Genomic DNA, 26,855 nt, shown 5'->3' with positions numbered 1-26,855 from the left:
CGCCATCTCAAAAAGAAAAGAAAATGCCATGCGCTGTGGCTTACGCCTGTAATCCCAGCACTTTTTTGGGAGGCCGAGGAGGGCGGATCACGAGGTTGGGAGTTCAAGACCAGCCTGGCCAATGTGGTGAAACCCCATCTCTACTAAAAATACAAATATTAGCAGGCATAGTAGCATTTGCCTGTAGTCCCAGCTACTTGGGAGGCTGAGACAGAAGAATCGCTTGAACCCAGAAGGCAGAGGTTGCAGTGAGCCGAGATCATGCCACTGTATTCCAGCCTGGGCGACACAGCGAGACTCCATCTCCAAAATTAAAAAAAAAAGAAAAAAAGAAAATCATTTTAAATATGCAAATGACTTAGGAGGAAGATATTTGGTGCTAAACCTGATCCACAATTTGATATTAAACCACACTTGACAGAGAGTTGAGTATATGATCCTTCCTTTAGCTATCCTCTTTTCCTAGTAACACAGTACCCAATAGGAGGTTGCTGATGGCAGTGTTGAGAGGGAAACACTCAAATGGAGCCAGAACTTTTCGGTCACCTTCCAACTCTACTACCTAATCTTGATCAAGTCATTTAATCCTTGTGTATATGTTTTATGTAAAAATGGGTAAAATAATACGTGTCTATTTATTTTACAGAGACCCTGCAAGAATGAAACAAAAATATAAAAACATATTAAAAAGTTACCTTGCTATATAAATATATATGAAGAACCTCTCATGCTGTTTAAATACAGGGTGATGGAGGGAGGAGACTTAGGGAAGGCAAGAAATGAACTGAACAATGGCTGAGCAGCAGTGACAGTACCAGCAGATCGACGCCACTAAAAAACATTTTCCTGGCCGGGCGCGGTGGCTCACGCCTGTAATCCCAGCACTTTGGGAGGCTGAGGCGGGCGGATAGCCTGAGGTCGGGGGTTCGAGACCAGCTTGGCCAGCATGGCCCGTCGCTACTAAAAATACAAAAATTAGCCGGGCGTGGTGGCACATGCCTGTAATCCCAGTAGCTACTCGGGAAGCTGAGGCAGGAGAATCGCTTGAACCTGGGAGGCAGCGGAGATCGCGCCATTGCACTCCAGCCTGGGCAACACAGCGAGACGCCGTCTCAAAAAAAAAAATTTCCGTAGTTCTTAGGTAGGGGGAACTAACGGACCAGGTTAAGATTGCCGCAGCTCATATTGCCAAGGTAAAATATAAATTCTAAATGGATGCAATCAATGTGGAAGAAACACAAACATCTTGCTAACCAAGAACCAAACGTTTCAAGTACTTTTTTAAACGACAAGTGATTCAAGCGAGAAATAAAAATAAAAGAAAGAAAAAACAACCTGGTTCTAGGCTGCTCTATTTCTCGTAGTGGAGATTATACCGCGGAAGGCGGGAAGAGCTGGGAAGTGGCAAGCAGGCTTGCGATGCCAGAGCCTTGGACCAGCCTTGCACAGGCGCTCAGCGGCCGGCAGCCCAAGGAAAAACCACAACTCCCAGAAATCCCGGACCCGGCGAGGGGCGGGTGCCCACGGCGTGTGGGCGGAGCCTAGGGAGTGAGCGAGGCGCATCTCCAGCGGGAGCGGCAGCTATGGAGCCACTGGAGGAGAGAGAAACGCAGGTGCTGTGGCGGGAATGGGGATCGGTGGCCTCCTGGAAAACGCGTTTTTGACACCCCCGCGCCGCCAGCGGGTCTCCTGCGCGCGCCACGTCTACTTTTCTCTCCCGTATTCCACACATCCGTCTTTCAGTGCTGCAGTTACTATCTGCAAGCCCCCTTGTGCTTAGACCCTCCTGAAAAATGTCTTTCTTTTCCTGCCCGGGCCTCCCCTTGTTTGGATCTGGCCTGGGAGAGGCGTTGAGCAGCCCCTGGCGACAGACTCTGGAGTGGGACTTAAGAAGCCAAACCCGCCTTCCGGTTCGCTGCTCACCCCGATGCTTCCACATCTGAGCGGCTTCCGCGCCCTGCATCCCAACACTGGGAGCCTCCCGGCGCGGCGGGGCGTCTGGGGATCGAGGGACAATTGCTTTTTTCAGGCCATGCACGGTCTAATAATGCTTTCTCACTGTTCTATTAAGCTTTACGGTTTTTCAAGGGGGGCAAATTGTTAGCCTGTACTGCTTTTGTAGATTTGGGAAAGAACGGATAGTTCTCTGGTAATTTTTAGTCTTGTTCATTGTGTACTTGCTCACTTTTTATTTTGCTGATATCTAGTATCTCCCTAAAGACAAGTGAGGTTGTGAAGTAGGCCTCCAAAATAGTCACAGAAAGCATTTAGTTTGCTTTTGATCACTTCTTTGTCATAATCTCATCGAGCCATTACAGTAAACAAGGCTTATAATATTTGTCTTTCTTTTAATGGTTAGGTTGCTGCGTGGTTAAAAAAAATATTTGGAGATCATCCCATTCCACAGTATGAGGTGAACCCACGGACCACAGAGATTTTACATCACCTTTCAGAACGCAACAGGGTCCGGGACAGGGATGTCTATCTGGTAGTAGAGGACTTGAAGCAGAAAGCAAGTGAATACGAATCCGAAGGTGAGATTAAGTCCAGAGTTTTGAACGAGAATAAATAGAGGTAACCAAATTTTATAACTCTAAAGTATACAGGATTAATTTACTGTAGACTACTTGTTTTGCTCCTTTATTTTTCCCGGATTTTTCATCCACTGTGTTATAGTAGTAACTTTCTTTTTTATTATTGTTTCATGTTATATGTATATATATATTTTTTTTGAGGGGGGACAGTCTTGCTCTGTCACCCAGGCTGGAGTAGAGTGGTGTGATCTCAGCTTAATGCAGCCTCCACCTCCTGGGTTCAAGTGATTCTTGTGCCTCAGCCTCCCAAGTAGCTGGGACTACAGGCCTGCACCATCACGCCCAGCTAATTTTTGTATTTTAGTAGAGACAGGGTTTCACCATATTGGCCAGGCTGTTCTCGAACTCCTGACCTCAGGTAATCTGCCTGCCTCAGCCTCCCAAAGTGGTGGGATTACAGGCATAAGCCACCCTGCCCGGCCAGTAGTAATTCTCTGAATAATAAATGTTATTATACTAAATACCTTATTGGTACTCCGATAGAAAAATAGTAAGCCTTAAAAGAGTCTAAACTTGTTAGCCTGACACACAAGATGCGTTGTGGTGTTTTACTTACCTATCTGTTTGGTCCATTTCCGGTCTCGGTGATTTAGTCATATGAACCTATCAGGACACCTGAGGTGGTGGCCATGAAATATGAGACTTGGACAAAATTACCCTATGACTACGTATCAGGAGATTGCATTCGAATTTTCTGCTGGGCATATATAGTTTGAAAAAGTGCATTCACGACGCCTATTGTTTTTATAATACAAACCACAAAAGTAAAGATTGACAAAAATCTTTTTAGATACGAGAATATACCAAAGAGAGAGGAAGTGAGGCCTGCATCTCCCCTATGTTTAACCAGATGTATGGTATTTGTTACATATGATATTTTGAATATAGTGCAGTTTATATTTGATTCTATTGCATATGTGCATTTTTCCAGTTTTCTTTTAAAAATCAATATACAGCAGGACCAGGTACAGTGGCTCACACCTGTAATCCCAGCACTTTGGGAGGCCAGGGTGGGCAGATCACTTGAGGCCAGGAGTTTGAGAGCAGCCTGCCAAGATGGTAAAGCCCCGTCTCTACTAAAAATACAAAAATTATCCAGGTGTGTGGATAATTTTTGTGTGCTTGTAATCCCAGCTACTTGGGATGCTGAGGTGGGAGAAATGCTTGAACCCGGGAGGTGGAGGCTGAAGTGAGCAGATATCACACCACTGCACTCCAGTCTGGGCAACAGAGTGAGACTCTGTCTCATAACAAGCAAACAAACAAACAATTAATTAAAAATTAACATATGGTAAAACTGACTTTTTGTTTTTGTGTACCATGTTAATACACTTAGAGTGTAGAACCACTCCCACAATCTGAAATCACACACACAATCAGGATGCAGAACAGTTCCATCACCCCAAAAACCTCCCCTGTGCCACTCCTTTATAGCTATATTCGCCCATATATGTTCTTTTAAAATTGTCTTATTTTTAAATGATTTTATTTTTATAATTATTAAAATAGAGTACAGAGAAAGGGACTTGGAGCCCAGAAAAATCTCATTTTATAAGAGCTTTCTTTTTTGTCTATCATATACTGTAACCAAAAATCTAAGCATTTCAAAGTAAAATTATTTATGTCTGTCCTTAAATACCTTTCAGGGTGATACATATTAAATAACAAATGTTCTAACTAATGTAAGCAAAATTTTAACACAGTTTTTTCTGTTTAGGTATCTAGAAAAGCATTGCCACCATTGATATCTGATAACTCTGTGCATCATTACTTCTCTTTTCTAAGTTTTTCCTTCTTTTATACAGTGAAAGTGTTGAGCAGAAAATGAAAAATATGTGGAACTTTATAACAAGTGTACATTCATGTGTATTGGTAAAGAGTTTCAGTTTCTTCTGTTTGCAATTCTAAAAACTGAGTAGTAACGCCATATATAACTCTCTGAACTTGAATGACCTTTGAGTTAAAAATAATCCAAATCATTTTTTAGGTGCAGTTTTTATTTCTGCAAAGCACAGTTCTTTACAGCACATGAGATTGGAACATTTTGGAAATATTTGCAGGATTTGGGAAAGGACATAAAACTTTTAGACGAAGTTTTTTTGTTGTTGTTTTTGTTTTTTATAGTGGAGAGATAGAGTCTTCCTATTTTGCTCAGGTTGGTCTTGAACTACTGGGTTTAAGTGATCCTCCCACCTCAGCCTACCAAGTAGCTGGGATTATAGGTGGACACCACGTGCCTGGCTGTATGAAGATATTTAGTCATGAGGAATAAAGATGAAACTATTGAAACTATTTATTCTTCATGCCACCGATTTGTCAGTTGAGGAGGCAAATGAAAAGAAATTGCCCTGGCTAAAACCTCCAATACGGTGTTGGACAGAATTGGCAAGTGCTCTGTCGCTCTGTCACCCGGGCTAGAGTGCAGTGGCGCGATCTCCGCTCACTGCAACCTGCACTGCCCAGGTTCATTTGTAGCTGGGATTACAGGCAGGCGCCCACCACACCTGGCTAATTTTTTTATTTTTGGTAGAGGCGAGGTATCACCATATGGCCAGGCTGGTCTCAAACTCCTGACCTCAAATGATCCACCCACCTTGGCCTCCCAAAGTGCGGGGATTACAAGCGAGGAAATTTACTTCTACTCCTGGTTTGTTGAGTACATTTATCAAGAAAGGGTATTGGATTTTGTCATTTGCTTTTTTTGTGTCTTTTGACATGATCATGTGATTTTTGTTTTTTATTCTGTTCATGTGATGTATTACATTAATTAACTTTCAGACATTGAACCAACATTTATCCCTAGGAAAAATCTCAGTTGCTCCTGGTATAATTTTTTTTTTTTAATTTCTTTTTTTTTTTTTTTTTTTCCTGATGGAATCTTGCTCTGTCACACCCAGGCTGGAGTGCAGTGGCACGATCTCAGTTCACTGCAACCTCTGCCTCCTGGGTTCAAGCAATTCTCCTGCCTCAGCTTCCCAGAGTAGCTGGGATTACAGGCACCCACTACCACACCCGGCTAATTTTTGTATTTTTAGTAGAGATGGCGTTTTGCCTTGTTGGTCAAGCTGGTCTTGAACTCCTGACCTCAGGTGATCCACCCTTCTTGGCCTCCCAAAGTGTTAAGATTACAGGCGTGAGCCACCATGCCCAGCCAGTTTTCTTTTCTTATAATGTCTTTATCTGGTTTTGGTATCAGGATAATACCAGTCTGATGGAAAGAGTTGGGAATTACTTTTTTTTTCTGTTTTTTGGAAGAGTTGGTGAAAAATTGGTATTAATTTTTCTTTAAGTTATTTGGTGGAATTCAGTGGTAACGTCATCTGGACCTGGACTTTTCTTTGTGAGAAGGTTTTTTATTGCTAGTTCAATCTGTTCACTTGTTGTAGGCCTATTCAAATGATCTGTTCTTGAGTCAGTTTTCGTAGTTGGTTCATTTCATCTAAGTTTCCTAAGTTGTTGATATACAATTGTTTTTAGTATTTCTTTATAATTCTTTTTATAAAATAGGTTGATAGGACTGTCCTCGCTCTCATTTCTAATTTGTCTTCTCACTTTTCTTCTTAGACAATTTATTTATTTATTTATTTTTTGAGACAGAGTCTTGCTGTGTCACCCAGCTGGAGTGCAGTGGTGCAATCTCAGCTCACTGCAACCTTTGCCTCCTGGGTTCAAGTGATTCTTCTGCCTCAGCCTCCCAAGTAGGTGGGATTACAGGTGTGTGCCACCATGCCCGGCTAAGTTTTCTATTTTTTTTCAGTAGTGTTGGGGTTTATCCATGTTGTTTAGGCTGGTCTCGAACTCTTGACCTTGTGATCCGCCCGCCTCAGCCTCCCAAAGTGCTGGGATTAAAGGCATGAGCCACCACTCCTGGCCTTATTTATTTATTTATTTTTGAGACAGGGTCTCACTCTGTCTCCCAGTCTGGAGTGCAGTGGCGCCATCACGTGAGCCTTAACTTCTGGGACTCAAGGGTTTTCCTGCCTCAGCCACATCCCACACTCCTCATGCCCGGACCCCCTTCCCACCCCAACTCCTGAGCTTAAGCAGTCCACTCATTTCTGCCCCACAGAGTGCTGGGATTACAGACTTGAGCCACTGCCAGGCCACTGCCTCTCCATTTTGTTGATCTTTCTAAAGAGCCAACTTTTGCTTTCACATTTTTTTCCCTATTGGTTTTCTATTCTCTATACTATTAATTTCCACTCTATTTTTTTTTCTTTCCTTTTTTTTTTTTTTTCCGAGACAGAGTCTCACTCTGTCACCCAGGCTGGAATGCAGTGGCATGATCTCATCTCACTGCAACCTCCGCCTCCCGGGTTCAAGCGATTTTCCTGCCTCAGCCCCATGAGTAGCTGGGATTCAGGCACAGGCCACCATAGCCAGCGAATTTTTGTATATTTACTAGAGACAGTGTTTCACCGTGTTGCTCAGGCTGGTCTTAAACTTCTGACCCTGCCTCAGCCTCCCAAAGTGCTATGATTTATAGGTGTGAGCAACCACTCCTGGCCCACTCTAATTTTTAGTATTTCATTACTTCGGCTTGCTTTAGGTTTAGTCTGCTCTTCTTTTTTCAGTGTCTTAAAATGGAAAGTTAGGCTATTGATTTGAGATCTTTCTTCTTTGTTAAAATAGGAATTTACAAGTATAAATTTCCCTCCACATGCCATTTGCAATGTATTTCATAAGTTTTGTTGCATTGTATCTTTATTTTCATTCTTCTCAAAGTATTTTCTAATGTGTTTGATTTAATCTTTACCTGTTGGTTATTAGGAGTGTATTGTTTAATTCGACTTTGTATTAGTTCGTTCTCACACTGCTATAACGAACTACCTGAGACTAGGTATAAAGAAAAGAGGTTTAATTGACTCACAGTTCCATGTGGCTGAGGAGGCCTCAGGAAAGTTACAATCATGGTTGAAGGCGAAGGGGAAGCAAGGCACGTCTTACTCACTATGCCAGAGCAGGAGAGAGAGAGCGCGCAAAGCTGGAAGTGCCACACTTTTAAACCATCAGATCCGGTGAGAACTCACTATCACGAGAACAGTAAGGGGGACGTCCGCCCCCATGATCCAGTGACCTCCCACCAGTCCCCTCCCCGACACGCGGGGAGTACAATTCAACATGAGATTTAGGTGGGGACACGGAGCCAAACTATATCACACATATTTGTGAGTTTCCTAAATTTCTTTCTGTTATTGATTTCTAATTTCATTTCATTTTGACCAAAGAATACCTTGCATTATTTTGATCCTTTTAAATGTATTGACATTTGTTTTATGGCCCAGCATAAAGCTATTCTTTCCTGAAGAATGTTCCATGTGCCCTTGAGAAGTATGTATATTCTCTCGTTGGGTGGAGTATTCTTTTTCTTTTCTTTCTTTTTTTTTTTTTCCTGAGACAGAGTCATGCTCTGTCGCCCAGGCTGGAGTGCAGTGGCGTGATCTCGGCTCACTGTAACCTCGCCTCTCGGGTTCAAGTTCTCCTGAGTCAGCCTCCCAAATAGCTAGGATTACAGGCACATGCCACCACGCTCAGGTAATTTGTGTATTCCTAGTACAGACAGGGTTTCAGCATGTTGGCCAGGCTGGTCTCAAACTCCTGACCTCATGATCCGCCCACCTCGGCCTCCCAAAGTGCAGGGATTACAGGAGTGAGCCACCACGCCCTGCCTCAGTTGCTTTTTTGAACAGTTAAGAGAAGAAAGTAGAAAAAATATGCATGTATGTTCTCTTTATAATTCCATAGTTACCATTACTTACAGTCTTTGTTTTTTCATATGCATTCAGATTACTATTTGAGGCTACTTGATTTCAGCCTACAAAACTTCCCTTAGTTCTTGTAAGTTGAGTCTGCTAGCAACAGATTCTCTCAGTTTTTTTCTATCTAGCAGACTTTATTTTGTCCTTTTTTTTTTTTTTTTTGACACAGAGCCTTGCTCTGTCACCCAGGCTGGTGTGCAGTGGCATGATCATAGCTCACTGCAGCCTCAAACTCCTGGGCTCAAGTGATCCCCCTGCCTTAGCCTACCAAGTAGATAGGACTACAGATGTGAATCACCATGCCCAGCTTAATTTTTTAATTTTTTTTTTTAGATGGAGTTTTGCTCTTGTTGCCCAGACTGGAGTGCAGTGGTGCAATCTCAGCTCACTGCAACCTCTGCCTCCTGGGTTCAAGTGATTCTTTTGCCTCAGCTTCCCAGTAGCTGGAATTACAGGCATGAGCCACCACACCTGGCTAATTTTGTATTTTTAGTAGAGGCAGGGTTTCATCATGTTGGCCAGGCTGGTCTTGAACTCCTAACCTCATGTGATCCACCTATCTGACCTCTCAAAGTGTGGGATTACAGGCATGAGTCACCGACCTGGCCTTTAAAATTTTTTTGTAGTGGTGGAATCTTGCTATTTTGCCTAGGCTGTGCCTTCATTTTTTAAAGGTAGTTTTGCTAGGTATAGGATTCTTGGTTGAAGATTTTTTTCTGTTTGAGCACTTTGAATGTGTTATTTCACTGTCTTCTGGCCTACATTATTTCACCAAGAAGTCAGCTATTAATCTTGCTGGGGCTTCTTTGTAAGTAACAGGTAGTTTTTCTATTGCTGCTTTCAACATTTTCTTTTTTTTTTTTTTTTTTGAGACGGAGTTGCCCAGGCTGGAGTGCAGTGGTGCATTCTCGGCACACTGCAACCTCCACCTTCTGGGTTCAAGCGATTCTCCTGCCTCAGCCTCCTGGGTAGCTGGGACTACAGGCGCGTTCCACCATGCCTGGCTAATTTTTTATATTTTTAGTAGAGACGGGGTTTCACCGTGTTAGCCAGGATGGTCTTGATCTCCTGATCTATCCAGCTCGGCCTCCCAAAATGGGATTACACGCATGAACCAATGCACTCGGCCTCAAGATTTTCTTTTACTTCAGCATTTTTTACTTTGATATGTCTGTTTGCAGTTCTTTTTACATTTATTTTACTTGCATTTGTTGAGCTTCCTGAATGTGTATATTATTGCAGACCATGGTAAATTTTCAGCATTGTTTCTTGTTATATTATTAATGTTATTATTTTTGAGACAGAGTCTCACTCTGTCGCTCAGGCTGGAGTGCAGGAGCGTGATCTCGGCTCACTGCCACCTCTGCCTCCCCAGCTCAAGTTCTGTCTCAGCCTTCTGAGTAGCTGGGATTATAGGCATCTGTCACCACACCTGGCTAATTTTTGTATTTTTATTAGAGACGGGTTTTCGCCATGTTGGACAGGCTGGTTTTGAACTCCTGGCCTCAAGGGATCCTCCCACCTCAGCCTCCCAAAGTGCTAGGATTACAGGTGTGAGCCACAGGGCCCAGCCCAATTTTTTATTTTTAATAGAGATAGGGTTTCATCATGTTGGCCAGGCTGGTCTTGAACCCCTGACCTCAAGTGATCTGCCTGCCTCGGCCTCCCAAAGTGCTGGGATTACAGGCATGAACCACTGCACCCAGCTAATTTCTTGTTATATTATTTTCACTTCTTTCTCTTTTCTCTCCTTCTGGGACTCGCATTATGTGTGTGTTGATATGCTTAATGGTGTTCCACATTTCTTTGTGGCTCTCTTCATTTTCTTTCTTTCTTTTTTTTTTTTGAGATGGACTCTTGCCCTGTTGCCCAGGCTGGAGTGCAATGGCACGATCTCAGCTCACTGCAACCTCCGCCTCCCAGGTTCAAGCTATTCTCCTGCCTCAACCTCCTGAGTAGCTGGGATTATAGTTGCGCACCACCACACCCAGCTAATTTTTTGTATCTTTAGTAGAAATGGGGTTTCACCATGTTGGCCGGGCTGGTCTCGATCTCCTGAGCCTCGGCCTCCCAAAGTGCTGGGATTACAGGCATGAACCACTGCGCTTTGCCTTTCATTTTCCTTTATTCTTTTTTCTCTGTTCTTTGGCTTCCATATTTTTATTTATTTTATTTATTTATTTATTTATTATTTATTTATTTATTTTCCATATTTTATTTTTTTAATTTAATTTAATTTAATTAATTAATTTATTTATTATTTATTGTCTCACTCTTGTTGCCCAGGCTAAAGCAGTGGCACAATCTCAGCTCACTGCAGCCTTCACCTTCTGGATTCAAGCGATTCTCTTGCCGCAGTCTCCCAAGTAGCTGGGACTACAGGCGTGCACCACTATGCCTGGCTAAGTTTTGTATTTTTAGTAAAGATGGGGTTTCACCATGTTGCCCAGGCTGATCGAAAACTCCTGACCTTGAGTGATCTGCCTGTCTCAGCCTCCCAAAATGCTGGGATTAGAGGCGTGAGCCACCATGCCCAGCCCACAATATCTTTTGATCTATTTTCAAGTTCACTTATTCTTTCTTCTGCCACTGCAAATCTAGCGTTAATTCTCTCTAATGAGGCCGGGCGCGGTGGCTCAAGCCTGTAATCCCAGCACTTTGGGAGGCCGAGACGGGCGGATCACAAGGTCAGGAGATGGAGACCATCCTGGCTAACATGGTGAAACACCGTCTCTACTAAAAATACAAAAAAACTAGCCGGGCGAGGTGGCGGGCGCCTGTAGTCCCAGCTACTTGGGAGGCTGAGGCAGGAGAATGGCGTAAACCTGGGAGGCGGAGCTTGCAGTGAGCTGAGATCCGGCCACTGCACTCCAGCCTGGGCGACAGAGCGAGACTCCGTCTCAAAAAAAAAAAAAAAAAAATTCTCTCTAATGAATTTTTCAGTTCAGTTATTTCACTCTAGAATTCTCATTTAGTTCTTACAATTTCTTTCTCTTCATTGATATTCTTTATTTGATGCAACATTTTCATCTTACCTCATGTTCCTTCTTTAATTGGTTTCCTTTAATTCTGTGAACACGCTTATTATGGATATTTGAAGTTTTTCCTGATAAAGCCAACATCTGGTCATTCTCACAGGCAGCTTCTGTTGCTTGCTTTTTTCCATTACAGTTCCTTTCTTGTTCTTTGCATTCCTTGTTTGTTTGTTTGTTTTTTGAGACGGAGTCTCGCTCTGTTGCCCAGGCTGGAGTGCAGTGGCGCGATCTGGGCTCACTGTAAGCTCTGCCTTCCGGGTTCACACCATTCTCCTGCCTCAGCCTCTCGAGTAGCTGGGACTACAGGCGCCCGCCACCATGCCCAGCTAATTTTTTGTATTTTTAGTAGAGATAGGGTTTCACTGTGTTAGCCAGGATGGTCTTGATCTCCTGACCTTGTGATCCACCTGCCTCGGCCTCCCAAAGTGCTGGGATTACAGGCGTGAGCCACCGCGCCTGGCCACGTTCCTCTTTTTTGTTGTTGTTGTTGTTCTTGGAAACTGGACATTTCAGACAACATATTGTATCCTTGCTGGGTACTCATCTTACTTCCTCCTGTTATTGTTATTTGCTTAGCTGTCTGCTGGCTGGACTATTTTAGTGAAGTCTGTTTATCCCCTATAGTGTTAAACTCCTGATGTTGCTCCTCAGGGAGACACATACTTGAGTATCCCCAAGCTCACTCTGAGTTGACAGTGTTTGGGTCAAGCTGACTTCCTCTCTTTCACTGAGCACACCTAACTGTAAAATTCCACTAATTGACAGCTGTTGTTTTCAACAAGGCCCTGGGCATAAACTGCTCTACAAGCAATTCCAATCAAATTCTAGCTCCCTTGGAGGAATAGTTTCTGAGGTCAGTTAGATATTTGTTTTATCTTCTGGATGGCTCCTCCTAGATGTCGTACTCACTGGTTCTCCCCTGCAAACTAACTGCCCTGCAGTTTCGCCTGTGTCTTGATTCTGCTCCCAATTCCTTTGACCACAACTTCTACTCTTTTTGAGATTGCCGTTAGGCTTGAACCTCTCCAAGCTCTGTTGCAAATGTAGTCAGTTCCTTTGGGAAGAGATGGGGAGCCATCTGTTTTGTGACTTGCTTTTCCCCCGAGGCAAAATCTCTGAGGCCAGCCTCTAGAGTTGGAGTTGGGGCTGGGTAGGGAAAATGTCAAGTTTCTCACTGAGTGATATGCCAGCTATAGGAACTGCTTGGTAGAGAGGGAGTGCGGCAGCCTTAGGTCTTCTTGGCTTGCCTCTCCTGGTGTGGAACCACCACCTCACTAGCCGGAGCAAGGGCCACTGGGACTCCAGTATTCTCAGCTTGCCTTACTCCAGGAGCTTCCATTCCAAGAGCAGTGGCTGGGCAGACACCTCTCGACCACATCCCCTTGGGACTTGGATGCAGTAGCAGATAGCTAGTGGCAGGATAAAAAACACTAAAATCTTGCTTCTCCCAGGAAGAAAGCCTTCTAGCTGGGAGCTGGGAGCAAGGAAAACCCTGTGTTGACTGTAGCAGTCTGGAGTGGAGTCTCCGCCTCCGTGAGCTGAAAGGGCGGAGGGAGGAGTCTTGGTTCAAATACCACAAATTCTCAGTGTCCTTACTGAGTTTTTTATAGATTTTATTGAATAGTTGTTTCTTCACTTGCTGTTTACCCTTAGGACCATTTTTAGAGGCTTTAAATGGTTGGGTTTGTTTTCTTTCTTGTAATTTTCACCAGTTTCACTGAAGAGCAGGTCAGCCCAACTCCTGCACTACTATGCTATAAGTTGATCTCCTGATCAACTGATTTTTGACAAGGGTGTAACAAGACAATTCAACCGAGGAAACAATAGCGTTTTCAACAAAAGGGACAACTGGATATCCACATGCTCAAGAATGAAGTTGGACTCGAACTCACACGAAATAGAAGAATTATCTCAAAATGAATAAAAAGCCTAAAAAGGCCAGGTGCGGTGTAATCCCAGCACTTTGGGAGGCCGAGGTGGGTGGATCACCTGAGGTTAGGAGTTTGAGACCAGCTTGGCCAACAGAGCGAAACCCCGTCTCTACTAAAAATGCAAAAATTAGCCAGGCATGGTGGCATGTGCCTGTAGTCCCAGCTACTTGGGAGGCTGAGGTGGGAGGATTGCTTGAGCCCAGGAAGCAGAGGTTGCAATGAGCCAATATCGTGCCACTGCACTCCAGCTTGGGTGATAGAGTGAGACCCTGCCTCAAAAAAAAAAAAAAAAAAAAGCCTAGAAAATATAAGAACTAAACCTAAAATGCATAGAAGGCAACAAAGGTATATACCCTTGTAACCTTGGATTTGGCATTGGTTTCTTGGATATGATACCAAAAGCACAAGCAACAAAAGAAAAAGTACTTAAATTAGACATCGTCAAAATGTAGAACTTTTGTTCTCAAAGGACACCATCAAGAATATGAAGACAGGCTGGGCGTCATGGCTCACACCTATAATCTCAGCACTTTGGGAGGCTGAGGCAGGTGGATCACCTGAGTCTCGAGTTCAAGACCAGCCTGGCCAACATGGTGAAACTCTGTCTCTACTAAAAATACAAAAATTAGCTGGGTATGGTGGCATGCACCTGTAATCTCATCTATTTGGGAGGCTGAGGCATGAGAATCACTTGAACCTGGGAGGCAGAGGTTGCAGTGAGCCAAGGTCGTGCCACTGCACTCCAGCCTGAGCAACAGAGCAAGACTGTCTTAAAAAAAAAAAAAAAAAATGAAAAGAGACAGTCCTCAGAATGGGAGAAAATATTTATAAATATATCTGATATGGGACTTGTATCTACAACATGTAAAGAACTCTTACAACTCAATAATAAAGGCTGGGCACAGTGGCTCACACATGTAATCCCACCACTTTGGGAGGCTGAGGCGGACAGACTGCTTAAGCCCAGGAGTTTGAGGTCAGCCTAGGCAACATGGCGAAACCACAGCTCTAAAAAAATCACCAAAATTAACCAGGCATGGTGGTGGACACCTGTAGTCTCAGCTACTTGGGAGGCTGAGGTGGGAGGATCACTTGAGCCCAGGAAGTGGAGGTTGCAGTGAGCAGAGATTGTGCCACTGTACTCCAGCCTGGGTGACAGAGCGAGACCCTGTCTCAAAAACAACAACAAAGAAAACCTCAATAATAAAAAGACAACCCAATTTTAAAATGGGCAAGGGGTATACATAGACATTTCTCCTACGAGGATACACAAATGGTCACAAAGCCCAGCATCATTAGTCATCAGAGAAATTCAAATCAAAACCACAGTGCTAGGCTGGGCACAGTGGCTCACGCCAGTAATCCCAGCACTTTGGGAGGCCAAGGCAGGCAGATCGCTTGAGTCCAGGAGTTCAAGACCAGCCTGGGCAACATGGCAAAACACCATCTCTACAAAAAAATACAAAAATTAGCCAGGTATAGTGGTCCACAGCTACCTGGGAGGCCGAGGTGGGAGGATCATCTGAGATCGTGCCACTGTTCTCCATCCTGGATGACAGAGGGAGACCCTGTCTCAAGAAAATAAGCAAATACCACAGTGCTACTTCACACTCACTAGGATGGCTATAATCAAAAAGACAGATATTACAACTGTTGGAGAAGATGTGGAAAATTGGAGCCTTCATCACTTCTAGTGGGAATATAAAATCATCCAACCACTTTGGAAAACAATCTGACTGTTCCTAAAATGTTTAAACATAGAGTAAACATATGACCAGCAATTCCATTTATACCCAAGAGAAATGAAAACGTGTTCATATCAAAACCTGACACGTACTGAATGAGTGTTTTTAGCAGCATTTATAATAGCCAAAATGTGGAAACAACCCAAATGTCCATCAGTGGTTAAGTGGATAAATAAAATGTGATATGTCCGTATAATGGAATATTATTCAGCAATAAAAAGGAATGAAGTACTGGTACATGCTGTGGCATGAATGAACCTTGAAACTATTGTGAGAGAAACTAGTCACAGAGGACCACACATCTTATGATGCCATTCATATGAAATGTCCCAAATAGGCAAATGAGTAAAGACAGGAAGTGGTTGCTAGGGTTTCATGGGTTGGGAGATTAGAAAGTGATGACTAAACAGAGCTGGGCATGGTGGCTCACACCTGTAATCCTAGCACTTTGGGAGGCTAAGGCTGGTGGATCACCTGAGGTCAGCCTGGGCAACCTAGCAAGATCTGGTCTCTATAAGAAAAAATAAGCCAGGGGCGGTGGCTCACGCTTCTAATCCAAGCACTTTGGGAGGCTGAGGTGGGCAGATTACAAGGTCAGGAGTTCAAGACCAGCCTGGCCAACACAGTGAAACCCTGTCTCTACTAAAAATACAAAAAACATTAGCTGGGCGTGGTGGTGGGCACCTGTAATCCCAGCTACTCAGGAGGCTGAGGCAGGAGAATCACTTGAACCCAGGAGACGGAGATGGCAGTGAGCTGAGATTGCACCACTGCACTCCAGCCTGGGTGACAGCGAGACTCCATTTCAAAAAGAAAAAAAAAAGAAAAAAGAAATAAAGTGATGACTAAGGGTTGTAGAATTTCTTTTTGGAGTGATGAAAATGTTTTTAAGAATAGGTTGTACCGATGGGGATACAACTCTGAATACACTAAAAGCCACTGAATTACATACCTTAGGTGGGTGGCTTATATGGTATGTGAAGTATGTCTTGATAAAGCTGTTAAAAATGTTTTAAAAAGCAAACAGTCACCATGGAACTCTTTCATGTTTTTAGCCAAGTATCTTCAAGACCTTCTCATGGAGAGTGTGAATTTTTCCCCTGCCAACCTCTCTAGCACTGGTTCCAGGTATCTGAATGCTTTGGTTGACAGTTCAGTGGCCCTTGAAACAAAGGATACCTCACTAGCTAGGTAATTCTTGCTTCGGTTTTAATTTCTGCAATCATATCTGCTATAAGGTCTTAAAGACTTTTTGTTCTCAGCATAATTCTATATGAAAAATTGGCAGTAAATACAAAGCACTGAATTTAGTTACTTCATGTCTTTGCCAGTAAGTATAATTAATTTGGATAAACTTGGTATTGGTTAATTTTTAGTGTTTTCTTCTTCCAGGATTAGGTTTATGAAGGGTGGTTCTCATGTATATTTGGAAAGGAGTTACTATCACATTGTTTCCTGTGTATAAGAAGAAAGATAGTATGCTAAATGATTTGGTTGAGCATAGTAAATTTTGGTTATGTCTACCTTTTTGTTGAGTAGGTAAGGAATTTTCATTCTTTTTGACAGGCATTTTACTTATATAATAACATGATTCTTCCAACAACCTTTAGAGGAAACTGAGGGTCAGGAGGTGTGGGTTAAATCATTTCTCCGAGCTACTAAATGGCAGAGCTGAGATTCAAAACCAGTCTTATAAAGTTCATATGACTATCACTTTTGGCCATATCTTAGCTAGGACTACTAATATTTTGTTTTTGTTTTTGTTTTTGTTTTTGAGACAGAGTCTCGTTCTGTTGCCCAGGCTGGAGTGCAGTGGCGTAATCTGGGCTCACTACAACCTCCGCCTCCCGGGGTAAAGCGATTCTCCTACCTCAGCCTCCCGAATACCTGGGATTACAGGCGCTTGCCACCATGCCCGGCTAATTTTTTTGTATTTTTAGTAGAGACAGGGTTTCACCATGCTGGCCAGGCTGGTCTCAAACTCCTGACCTTGTGATCTACCCACCTCTGCCTCCCAAAGTGCTGAGATTACAGGCGTGAGCCACTGCCCTTTAGGACTATGAATATTAATATAACCTATAATCAAAGAACAACGCAGCAGAACAGTTTACCTGTCAACTTAAAGGCAATTTATATATAAACTCAAAGAGTAGTGTTTTAGGTATAAGAACATGCCTACTGTATGGCAGCAGAAATCTAGACTTGAATTAAGTAAGTTCAGCAGATAACAAATACCAGTTGTATGTTAATTGCATAAGCATTGGGGAAGCAAGGATGAATCATATAATTTCTTGCCCTTTTTTTTTTTTTTTTTACAAATACAGTGTGTTTTAGAATTTTTTAAACTTTTTCTGATACTTACATACTATCATACAACTTAAAGTCACATTATGTTTTGTGCCTTCTTACTATAGCTCTGGTATAACACTGGGGAAGCAAGATGAATACGATAGTAACTGCCTTCAAGAACAGTCTCTGCTTACAGTCAAATAAGGGAGATGGAAATGTAACTATAACATAGTGTGACAGCTGTAACAGTAAAAGTATGTATAAGGTACAGCTGGGTAGCACAGAGAAGGAGGTAGTTAATGCCAGGATGACAGTGATGCTCATCTGAGTTTTGAAGGAACAAATGGAACTTTGCCAAATGAAGAAGGGCATTCCAGGCAACGGGAACAGTGTGTAAAAAAACACATAAAGGTATGAACAGCATGGTTATATAAAAATCTACATAGCAGTAAAGTCATTTTTAGCAATAAGGAGTAATTATAATGATTGCCCATTAAGCCCATGTATATGACCAGATTCTTCTTTTAGTTTTATCCCTGCAGTGAATGATTTGACCTCTAATCTCTTTCGTACCAAATCAAAAAGTGAAGAAATCAAGATTGAACTGGAAAAACTTGAAAAAAATCTAACTGCAACGTTAGTATTAGAAAAATGTCTACAAGAGTAAGTAACTGAGTTCTAAATGGTGACAATTTATAAATAAGGGAGTAATAGGACATTGTCAAATTTAGTTTTGGCAGTAGGTATGATTTTAAAAACATTAGGAAATAGGGTCCATGAAACACTTTTTTAAGTAGAATGATTAGTGAAGCTGGAGATCGTTGGATATGACTTTTTCAGCTTTTTTTTTTTTTTTTGAGTCGGAGTCTCGCTCTGTCACCCAGGCTGGAGTACAATGGCGCGATCTCAGCTCACCGCAACCTCCACCTCCCGGGTTCAAGCGATTCTCCTGCCTCAGCCTCCTAAATAGCTGGGATTACAGGCATGAGCCATCACGCCCAGCTAATTTTGTATTTTTAGTAGAGACGGGGTTTCTCCATGTGGGTCAGGCTGGTCTCGAACTCCCGACCTCAGGTGATCCACCCACCTCGGCCTCCCAAAGTGCTGGGATTATAGGCGTGAGCCACTGCGCCCAGCCTGACTTTTTCAGCTTTTATTCATACAATTTCTTACCTTGTTTTTTTTCTTTTCTTTTTTCTTTTTCTTTTTTTTTTTTTGAGATGGAGTCTCGCTGCAACATCCAAGCTGGAGTGGTGCAATGTTGCAGTCTCGGCTCACTGCAGCCTCCACTTCCCAGGTTCAAGCGATTCTTCTGCCTCAGCCTCCCCAGTAGCTGGGAGCACAGGTGTGCACCACCACACCCAGCTGATTTTTGTGTTTTTAGTAGAGACAGGGTTCGCCATATTGGCCAGGCTGGTCTCGAACTGCTGACCTCAAGTGGTCCACCTGCCTTGGTTTCCCAAAATGCTGGGATTATATGCATGAGCCACCACGCCCAGCCTCTTGCCTTTTTTTAAAAAACAAATAATGTGGGTTTTAGAATTTTCAAACTCGGCCGGGCACGGTGGCTCAAGCCTGTAATCCCAGCACTTTGGGAGGCCGAGACGGGCAGATCACGAGGTCAGGAGATCGAGACCAGCCTGGCTAACACGGTGAAACCCCATCTCTACTAAAAATACAAAAAACTAGCCGGGCGAGGTGGCGGGCGCCTGTAGTCCCAGCTATTTGGGAGGCTGAGGCAGGAGAATGGCGTAAACCTGGGAGGCAGAGCTTGTAGTGAGCTGACATCCGGCCACTGCACTCCAGCCTGGGTGACAGAGCGAGACTCTGTCTCAAAAAAAAAAAAAAAAAGAATTTTCAAACTCTATGTGATTTTTTTTATACTTATAAACTACCATACAACTTAAAGTCACATTATGTTTTGTTGTGCATTCTTGCTATAGCTGTGGTATCCCTCTTATGATGCTTTAGGCCTTTTTCAGGTCCTTTTTACCCCAGAGATTAGGGCCTATAGATCAGGGGTATGTGTACATATGCACAAGTAATTTGGCGGTATGTAAATTTATTCAACAAATATTGACTACATATGTGCAAGGCACTGTGTTGTCACATTTATCTTTATTTATTTATTTGTTTAATTTGTGTTTCTGAGACAGAGTTTCTCTCTTGTCACCCAGGCTAGAGTGCAGTGGCGTGATCTCAGCTCACTGCAACCTCTGCTTTCCAGGTTCAAGTGTTTCTCCTGCCTCAGCCTTTCAAGTAGCTGGGATTACAGGCACCTGCCACCACACCCAGCTAATTTTTTTGTATCTTTAGCAGAGATGGGGTTTCACCATGTTGGCCAGGCTGGTCTCGAACTTCATGTCACATTCAGTAAAGAGGTTTTTAGGACCTCCTATTTCAAATTGACTTCAGGATATGTTAAATTATTATTATTATTATTTAAACAAAATTCACAGTTTATTTAGGTTGAAATAAACTATACAAAATTGACTTTCTTTGCCAAAAATAACAGCAATATTTTCCATATTATTTCTAGATAAGCCACAAAACAAAATATGGAACGCTTCACAAATTTGCACATCTTCCTTGTGCAGAGGCCATTCTAATTTTCTCTGTATTGTTCTAATTTTAATATATGAGCTGCCGAAGTGAGCACCAATTTTTTTTTTTGAATGGCCGATTTACTTTCTTCAAGAATAATTGGCTTACATTAATTGTAAAATTGTTGTAAACCTGGGCAGCATAGTGAGACTGTCTCTACAAAAAAATTATTTATTTTATTATTTTTTAAAATTTGAGATGGAGCATTACTCTACCGTCCAAGCTGGAGTGCAGTGGTACAATCTCAGCTCATTGCAACCTCCATCTCCCAGGTTCAAGTGATTTTCCTGCCTCAGCCTCGCCAGTAGCCAGGATTATAGGTGCATGCCACCATGTCTGGCTAATTTTTGTATTTTTAGTAGAAACAGGGTTTCACCATGTTGGCCAGGCTGGTCTTGAACTCCTGACCCCAGGTGATCTGCCCACCTTGGTCTCCCAAAGTGCTGGGATTATAGATGTAAGCCACTGTGGCTGGCCATCTACAAAAATTTTAAAAATTAGCCAGGTGTAGTGGCATGTGTCTGTAGCCCTAGCTATATGGGAGACTGAGGTGGGAGGATCACTTGAGCCAAGGAGCTTGAGGCTGCAGTGATCACACCACTGCATTCAAGCATGGGTGACAGACCAAGACCTCATCTCTTAAAAAAAAAAAAAAAAGCCCAGAGTGCAACATGGAGGGAAAGATGACCTGGTTACCAACTCTTGGCCAAGCCAGCATTGAATCCAAAAGTAGTAGAGTTTCTATTGTACAATACTTTTACTGAGGAGAAGAAGAAAATGTTTTTAATTTTGCTTTTTAAAGGGATGTCAAGAAAGCAGAGTTGCATCAGTCTATAGAAAGGGCCAAAGTTGATAATCGTCGTCAGAACATGGACTTTCTAAAAGCAAAGTCAGAGGAATTCAGATTTGGAATCAAGGCTGCAGAGGTTTGTATGAAGGACTGAATATAGTTAGCTCTCTTCATCCTTATTTTTTACCATCACCCTCACAGCTAGGCATTATTATTCCCTTTTTACAGATGAGAGGACTACGGAGAAGTTGGTAACTTGCCTAAGATTACGTAGCCAGCATTGTAAGCAGATCTAGATTCAAACTCAGGCATCCAGGCTCTGAAACTCAGGCCTTACACACTGTACCCATCTTGTCACAAATGCATGAGTGTGGAAAGGATTCACATGTAAGGTGCAAATGCTTAGATACATGTACAGTTTTTCATTTATACTTTGTAGCTCCTCTTTACTGTGTTATATGTTAAAAATATTTGATGGTGGTCACTTTTGAAATAATTTTTTAACTGAACTCCTTTTTTTGGTAATTGTAGGAGCAACTTTCAGCCAGAGGCATGGATGCTTCTCTGTCTCATCAGTCCCTGGTAGCACTATCGGAGGTGAGCTTATTTTAACTTAATTTAACTTTCTTTAAAATTTCACTCCACGATCTGCTTTTTCATTTGTTTATTTTTATTTGGCTTTTATTCACTGTGGACCTGATTTCTTTTCCTTTACCATTGTACTCTATATTCACTGGTATTTATATCTTTTATTCCATGTTTAGCTGTATATGCCCTCACATTTCCATGGTTTCCTTTTTATTATAAGTTAGAAACTCTGCTGGAGTCACTTATGTATTATGGATGTATTTATTAGACAGATTTATTAAAGGACCATAAGCTAATCATCTAGGTGCTCCCCTTTCTTCTCTTTCAGTAGACAGTAAAATGCAGGTCTCCAAACTCCTGTAGTTACCAAATGCAATTCTGGGATTTTAGGTTATATAAAGGTTTTGCCTGTTTTGGTGGGAAGAGAGAGAAATAGCGGGTTTTGTTTTGTTTTATTATTCTTAACATTTTTCATACTTCGTTCTTGGAATCTAATGTTGACAATTCATAAATATGTATTTGGGACTCTAGTTCTTCCTTTACATTTTTTTCCCTTGTTTTAATAAATAGAGATGGGGGTCTTGCTATGTTGCCCAAACTGGTCTCAAATTCCTTGGCTCAAGTGATCCTCCCACCTTGGCCTCCCAAAGTGCTGGGGTTAGAAGTGTGAGCCACCACACCCAGCCTCCTTTAGGTTTTGATTCCTCTTAATCACATTCTTTTGTATTCTTAGACAGCATACTTCAATCCTATTGTTAATAAATGGGAGTAAAGACCATGCATGGTGGCTCACACCTCTAATCCCAGTACTTTGGGAGGCAGAGGCAGGAAGATTACTTAAGCCCAAGAGTTTGAGACCAGCCTGGGCAACAAATCAAGACTCTAGCTCTACAAAAAGTTTAAAAAAACTAGGCCAGGCACGGTGGCTCATTCCTGTAATCCCAGCACTTTGGGAGGCCAAGGCAGGCGAATAACATAAGGTTGGGAGTTTGAGACCAGCCTGGCCAAAATGGCAAAACTTTGTCTCTACTAAAAATACTAAAATTAGCTGTGTGTGGTGGGACATGCCTGTAATCCCAGGTACTCAGGAGGCTGAGACAAGAGAAAGGAGAATCGCTTGAACCCGGGAGGCAGAGGTTGCCGTGACCTGAGATCGTGCCACTGCACTCCAGCCTGGGTGACAGAGCAAGACTCCATCTCAAAAAAAAAAAAGAGCTGGGCACGGTGGCTCACGCCTATAATCTTAGCATTTTGGGAGGCCGAGGTGTGTGGATCATAAGGTCAGGAGAACGAGACCATCCTGGCTAACACGGTGAAACCCCATCTCTACTAAAAATACAAAAAATTAGCTGGGGTGGTGGCACATGCCTGTAGTCCTAGCTACTTGGGAGGCTGAGGCAGGAGAATTGCTTGAACCCAGGAGGCGGAGGTTGCAGTGAGCCGAGATTGCGCCACCTCACTCCAGCCTGGGCGATAGCGAGACTCCATCTCAAAAAAAAAAAAATTAGCCAGGCATGGTGGTGCATGCCTGTGTTCCCAGCTACCTGGGAGGCTGAGGCGGGAAGGTTGCTTGAGCCCAGGAGTTTGAGGCTACCGTAAGCCGTGGTTGTACCACTGCACTCCAGCCTGGGCAACACAGAGAGATTCCGTTTCAAAAAATAATAATTAAATAAGAATATCACTTTCCTATTTTAAGCATCTAACAGGTGCTGTTTCCATTTGGAGTGAGTTTATCTATTTATCTTAGAAGCTCTTTATTTGATAACATTATTTAAAACATACTAATGTAAATGCTTTGTTGTGTTTTATTTCAGAAATGGGCAGTATTAGTTGCATTGTGAATGTTTCTGTTACTCTGTGACTGTGTTCTTTTACCCCCAGAAACTGGCAAGATTAAAGCAACAGACTATACCTTTGAAGAAAAAATTGGAATCCTATTTAGACTTAATGCCGGTAATACTTTTCGTGTATTAAAAAAAAATTGTTTCCTCCAACCTTCCCTAAGGGTACTATATGACCATGAAAATAGTGTGTTTAAGCCAGGCGTGCTGGCTCACGCCTGTAATCCCAGCACTTTTGGAGGCTGAGGCAGGCTGATCACCTGAGGTCAGGAGTTCGAGACCAGCCTGACCAGCACGGTGAAACCCCATCTCTACTAAAAATACAAAAATTAGCTGGGCATGGTGGTGGGAATCTATAATCCCAGCTACTGAGGAGGCTGAGGCAGGAAAATTTCTTGAACCCGGGAGGCAGAGGCTGCAGTGAGCCGAGATTGCGCCATTGCACTCCAGCCTGGGCAACAGAGTGAGACTCCCTCTCAAAAAAAAAAAGAAAGAAAGAAAATAATGTATCGGTTTTTAAGGGTTTAAAGTCAGTGGTCAATTTCAGTGTTATATGTACATTGGGTCTTCCCTCTGGGAGGCTTTTTGCCTTTTGAAAAGGATTGTGGCATTATTTTTCTCCTTGAGTCTGAATTGAGGCAATATGACCTTTCCTTGTTTTATTTTTTTTTTTAAAGAATCCATCTCTTGCTCGAGTGAAAATTGAAGAAGCAAAGCGTGAATTAGTAAGTAGTTCCTGTAATTTTTTCAGATTTTTTAAAAAAGAAAATAAATGCTAATATAGCTCAAGTCCTCTTCATCCTTCTTTCCTTTCTCCTCAGCAGTAAACTGCAGTCCTAAAGTAACTGTGTATCATTCTCCTGCAGCTTTTAATGCTTTTTTGGTTGTGTACGTGTGTATATATTTTTTCCATTAAAAAACATATAGTAACTGGGCACGGTGGCTCACACCTGTAATCTCAGCACTTTGGGAGGCTGAGGCGGGCGGATCACCAGAGGTCAGGAGTTCAAGACCAGCCTGGCCAATATGGGGAAACCCTGTCTCTACTAAAAATACAGAAATAAGCTGGGTGTGGTGATGTGTGCCTGTAATCCCAGCTACTCGGGAGGCTGAGGCAGGAGAATCGCTCGAACCTGGGAGGTGGAGGTTGCAGTGAACCGAGATCACGCCACTGCACTCAGCCTGGGGGACAGAGCAAGACTTCATCTCAAAAACAACAACAAAAAACCACATAGTAGTATTTTAGCCTTTTAAAATTTTGTGTAGATTTCCCTAGTGGAAAAAGGGGGATATATTGAGACATACAGAATATTCTAGGCAAAAAGAATTTGCAAAGTCATATAAGCTGAAAAATGGAGGACTTATTCAAGCTGTAGCAAGTGATAAGTTCCAGCTGCTTAGAAGCATGAAATGTAAGATGGAGTTGGAAAAAGTTCATTGGTTTATGATGTAGAGGGCCTTAATATATAAAGAGTGTTGAACTTAGAGGATGTAGAGACCATGGAAAGCTGCTGTGTGTTTCCTTGTTTTTTAAACTCAAGAGAAATATCAAAGCTATGCTTTTTTTTTTTTTTTGAGAAAGAGTCTTGCTCTGTCTTCTAGACTAGAGTGCAATGGTGTTAGCTCACTGCAACCTCCGTCTCACAGATTCAAGCAATTCTCATGCCTCAGCCTCCCAAGTAGCTGGGATTACAGGTGCATACCACCATGCCCAGCTAATTTTTATATTTTTATTTATTTATTTATTTTTTTAATGGAGTCTTGCTCTGTTGCCCAGGCTGGAGTGCAATGGCATGATCTCAGATCACTGCAACCTCCACCTCCCAGGTTCAAATGATTCTCTTGTCTCAGCCTCCTGAATAGCTGGAACTACAGGCACCTGCCACCACGCCTGGCTAATTTTTATATTTTTAGTAGAGAGGGGGTTTCGCCACATCGGCTAGGCTGGTCTCGAACTCTTGACCTCAGGTGATCCACCCACCTTGGCCTCCCAAAGTGGTGGGATTACAGGCGTGAGCCACCACACTCGGCCAAATTTCTGTATTTTTAGTAGAGACGGGGTTTCACCATGTTGGCCAGGCTGGTTTCCAACTCCTGACCTCAAGTGATCCACCGGCTTTGGCCTTCCAAAGTGCTAGCATTATAGGCATGAGCCACCAAGCCTGGCCAAAGCTATGCTTTTTGATCAGGTTAGTGCATTAGGAAGATTATTCTGTAGCCAGTGTTTAGGGTTGATTGGGGGAGGGAGAAAGAAAATTGCAGAAACCAATTTGCCTATTTAGGCCAGAGAAGAAGTAAAGAGGACAGTGGCAATGAAAATGGAAAAGAAGCCGGGCGCAGTGGCTCACACCTGTAATCCCAGCACTTTGGGAGGCCAAGGTGGGTGGATCACAAGGTCAAGAGTTGAAGACCAACCAGGCCAAGATAGTGAAACCCCATCTCTACTAAAAATACAAAAAAAATTAGCCAGACGTAGTGTTGGGCGCCTGTAATCTCAGCTACTCAGGAGGCTGAGGCAGAGAATTGCTTGAACCCAGGAGGCAGCGGTTGCAGAGTGAGCCGAGATCGTCCCACTGCACTCCAGCCTGGGTAACAGTGACACTGCGTCTCAAAAAAAAAAAAAAAAGCAGAAAAGAGGTGATGTGAGTGACATTGTGGAAGCATATTGTTTTAGTAGCAAAGGCCAGAAAAATTTATTCATGTGTCATTACAGATTTCTCTCTCTAAAGGTTTTTTTTTCTCTTCCCTTCACATGTTTCTTAGAATCACTTAGGGGTCTGAGTGCTTTTGCAGGGGAAGAGAAGGGAGATGTAAAAGCAAGGGAATGTCTAAAAGCGTATTAGATATTCATAATGGTATTTTAAAAATTTTTTGTTTTAATGTTTCCTTTTTTGCTTCCCTTATTTTAAATAACATTAAATAAAAGTTAGAACATCTGTTTTATGTCGTTATTTATGGTATGTCTTTCTTCCTATAGGATAGCATTGAAGCTGAACTTACAAGAAGAGTAGACATGATGGAACTGTGACATGAGCCAAATAAACATCCTTTTCCCTAGCAAAGTAAATCGAATAGGACTTTACAGAGTTCTTTTTCCTCTTGGCATTTCTTAATAACAAAATTTTGTGTGTTCTTAGATTACAGAATGTCATATTTGATAGAATATGGTTTCTTACTGTATATTGCATTTTTGTGCCCAAATACATAGTTTTCATATTAAAAAGGCTTTTCTCTTACTTCATTTCTATGTGGTTGGTGGTTAAGAATCCTTCAGTAGCTCTACAAGGCAAACGTTACAACAGTTGTGCATGTATTCATTAGGTCAGCTAAAGTGAAAAGGAAAGGTTCCACAGCTCCCCAGTAAGTTTCTCCCACTCTCTTCTTCCTCCAGGGGTTTGCTTTCATTCTTTTTGATCAGCTCACTGCCTGCCTCCAAATGTTAATATATGCAGGAATTTAGTTTATGAAAAAGATGACCTTTTAAATCAGTAGTAGAAAGATGGATAATTCAACACTTGGCATTAGGTCCATACTTCACACCTTATGTCAGGATAATCCAAAGAATCAAATATTTAAATATAAAAAATTTAAAAATAAAGGTACTAGAAGAAATCGAAGGGAAGTTTTAATGTTTTGACCTCTTTTTAAGAGACAGGCTCTTGCTATATTGCCCAGGCTG

General features: G+C 42.5%; 1 protein-coding gene and 1 non-coding gene across 3 annotated transcripts; one reads left to right on the top strand and one right to left on the bottom strand.

Moving 5' to 3' along the window:
- The first annotated feature begins 1,547 nt into the window (after nucleotides 1-1,547).
- On the top strand, nucleotides 1,548-26,399 carry HAUS1 (HAUS augmin like complex subunit 1). 2 transcript variants are annotated; one of them, XR_013408494.1, is made up of 9 exons: nucleotides 1,548-1,613; nucleotides 2,360-2,534; nucleotides 16,120-16,255; nucleotides 17,882-18,016; nucleotides 20,760-20,883; nucleotides 21,279-21,344; nucleotides 23,150-23,288; nucleotides 23,854-23,901; nucleotides 26,154-26,399. XR_013408494.1 is itself a non-coding variant. In XM_015121865.3 (9 exons), the coding sequence occupies exons 1-9, from the start codon at nucleotides 1,584-1,586 to the stop codon at nucleotides 26,202-26,204; spliced, it is 837 nt and encodes a 278-aa protein (XP_014977351.1). In that variant the 5' UTR covers nucleotides 1,548-1,583; the 3' UTR covers nucleotides 26,205-26,399. The 2 variants fall into 2 exon arrangements, 1 of the variants encoding a protein (XP_014977351.1); XM_015121865.3 differs by having other exon boundaries at nucleotides 23,217-23,288.
- Nucleotides 19,906-20,012, bottom strand: LOC114673938 (U6 spliceosomal RNA). The gene has a single exon (XR_003724776.1). It is a non-coding gene; the product is annotated as a U6 spliceosomal RNA (small nuclear RNA).
- Nucleotides 26,400-26,855: the final 456 nt, after the last annotated feature.

The sequence above is a fragment of the Macaca mulatta genome, chromosome 18, assembly GCF_049350105.2.
Source record: "Macaca mulatta isolate MMU2019108-1 chromosome 18, T2T-MMU8v2.0, whole genome shotgun sequence".
Classification (NCBI taxonomy): Eukaryota; Metazoa; Chordata; class Mammalia; order Primates; family Cercopithecidae; genus Macaca; species Macaca mulatta.
This window is presented reverse-complemented; position numbering and strand designations above follow the sequence as displayed.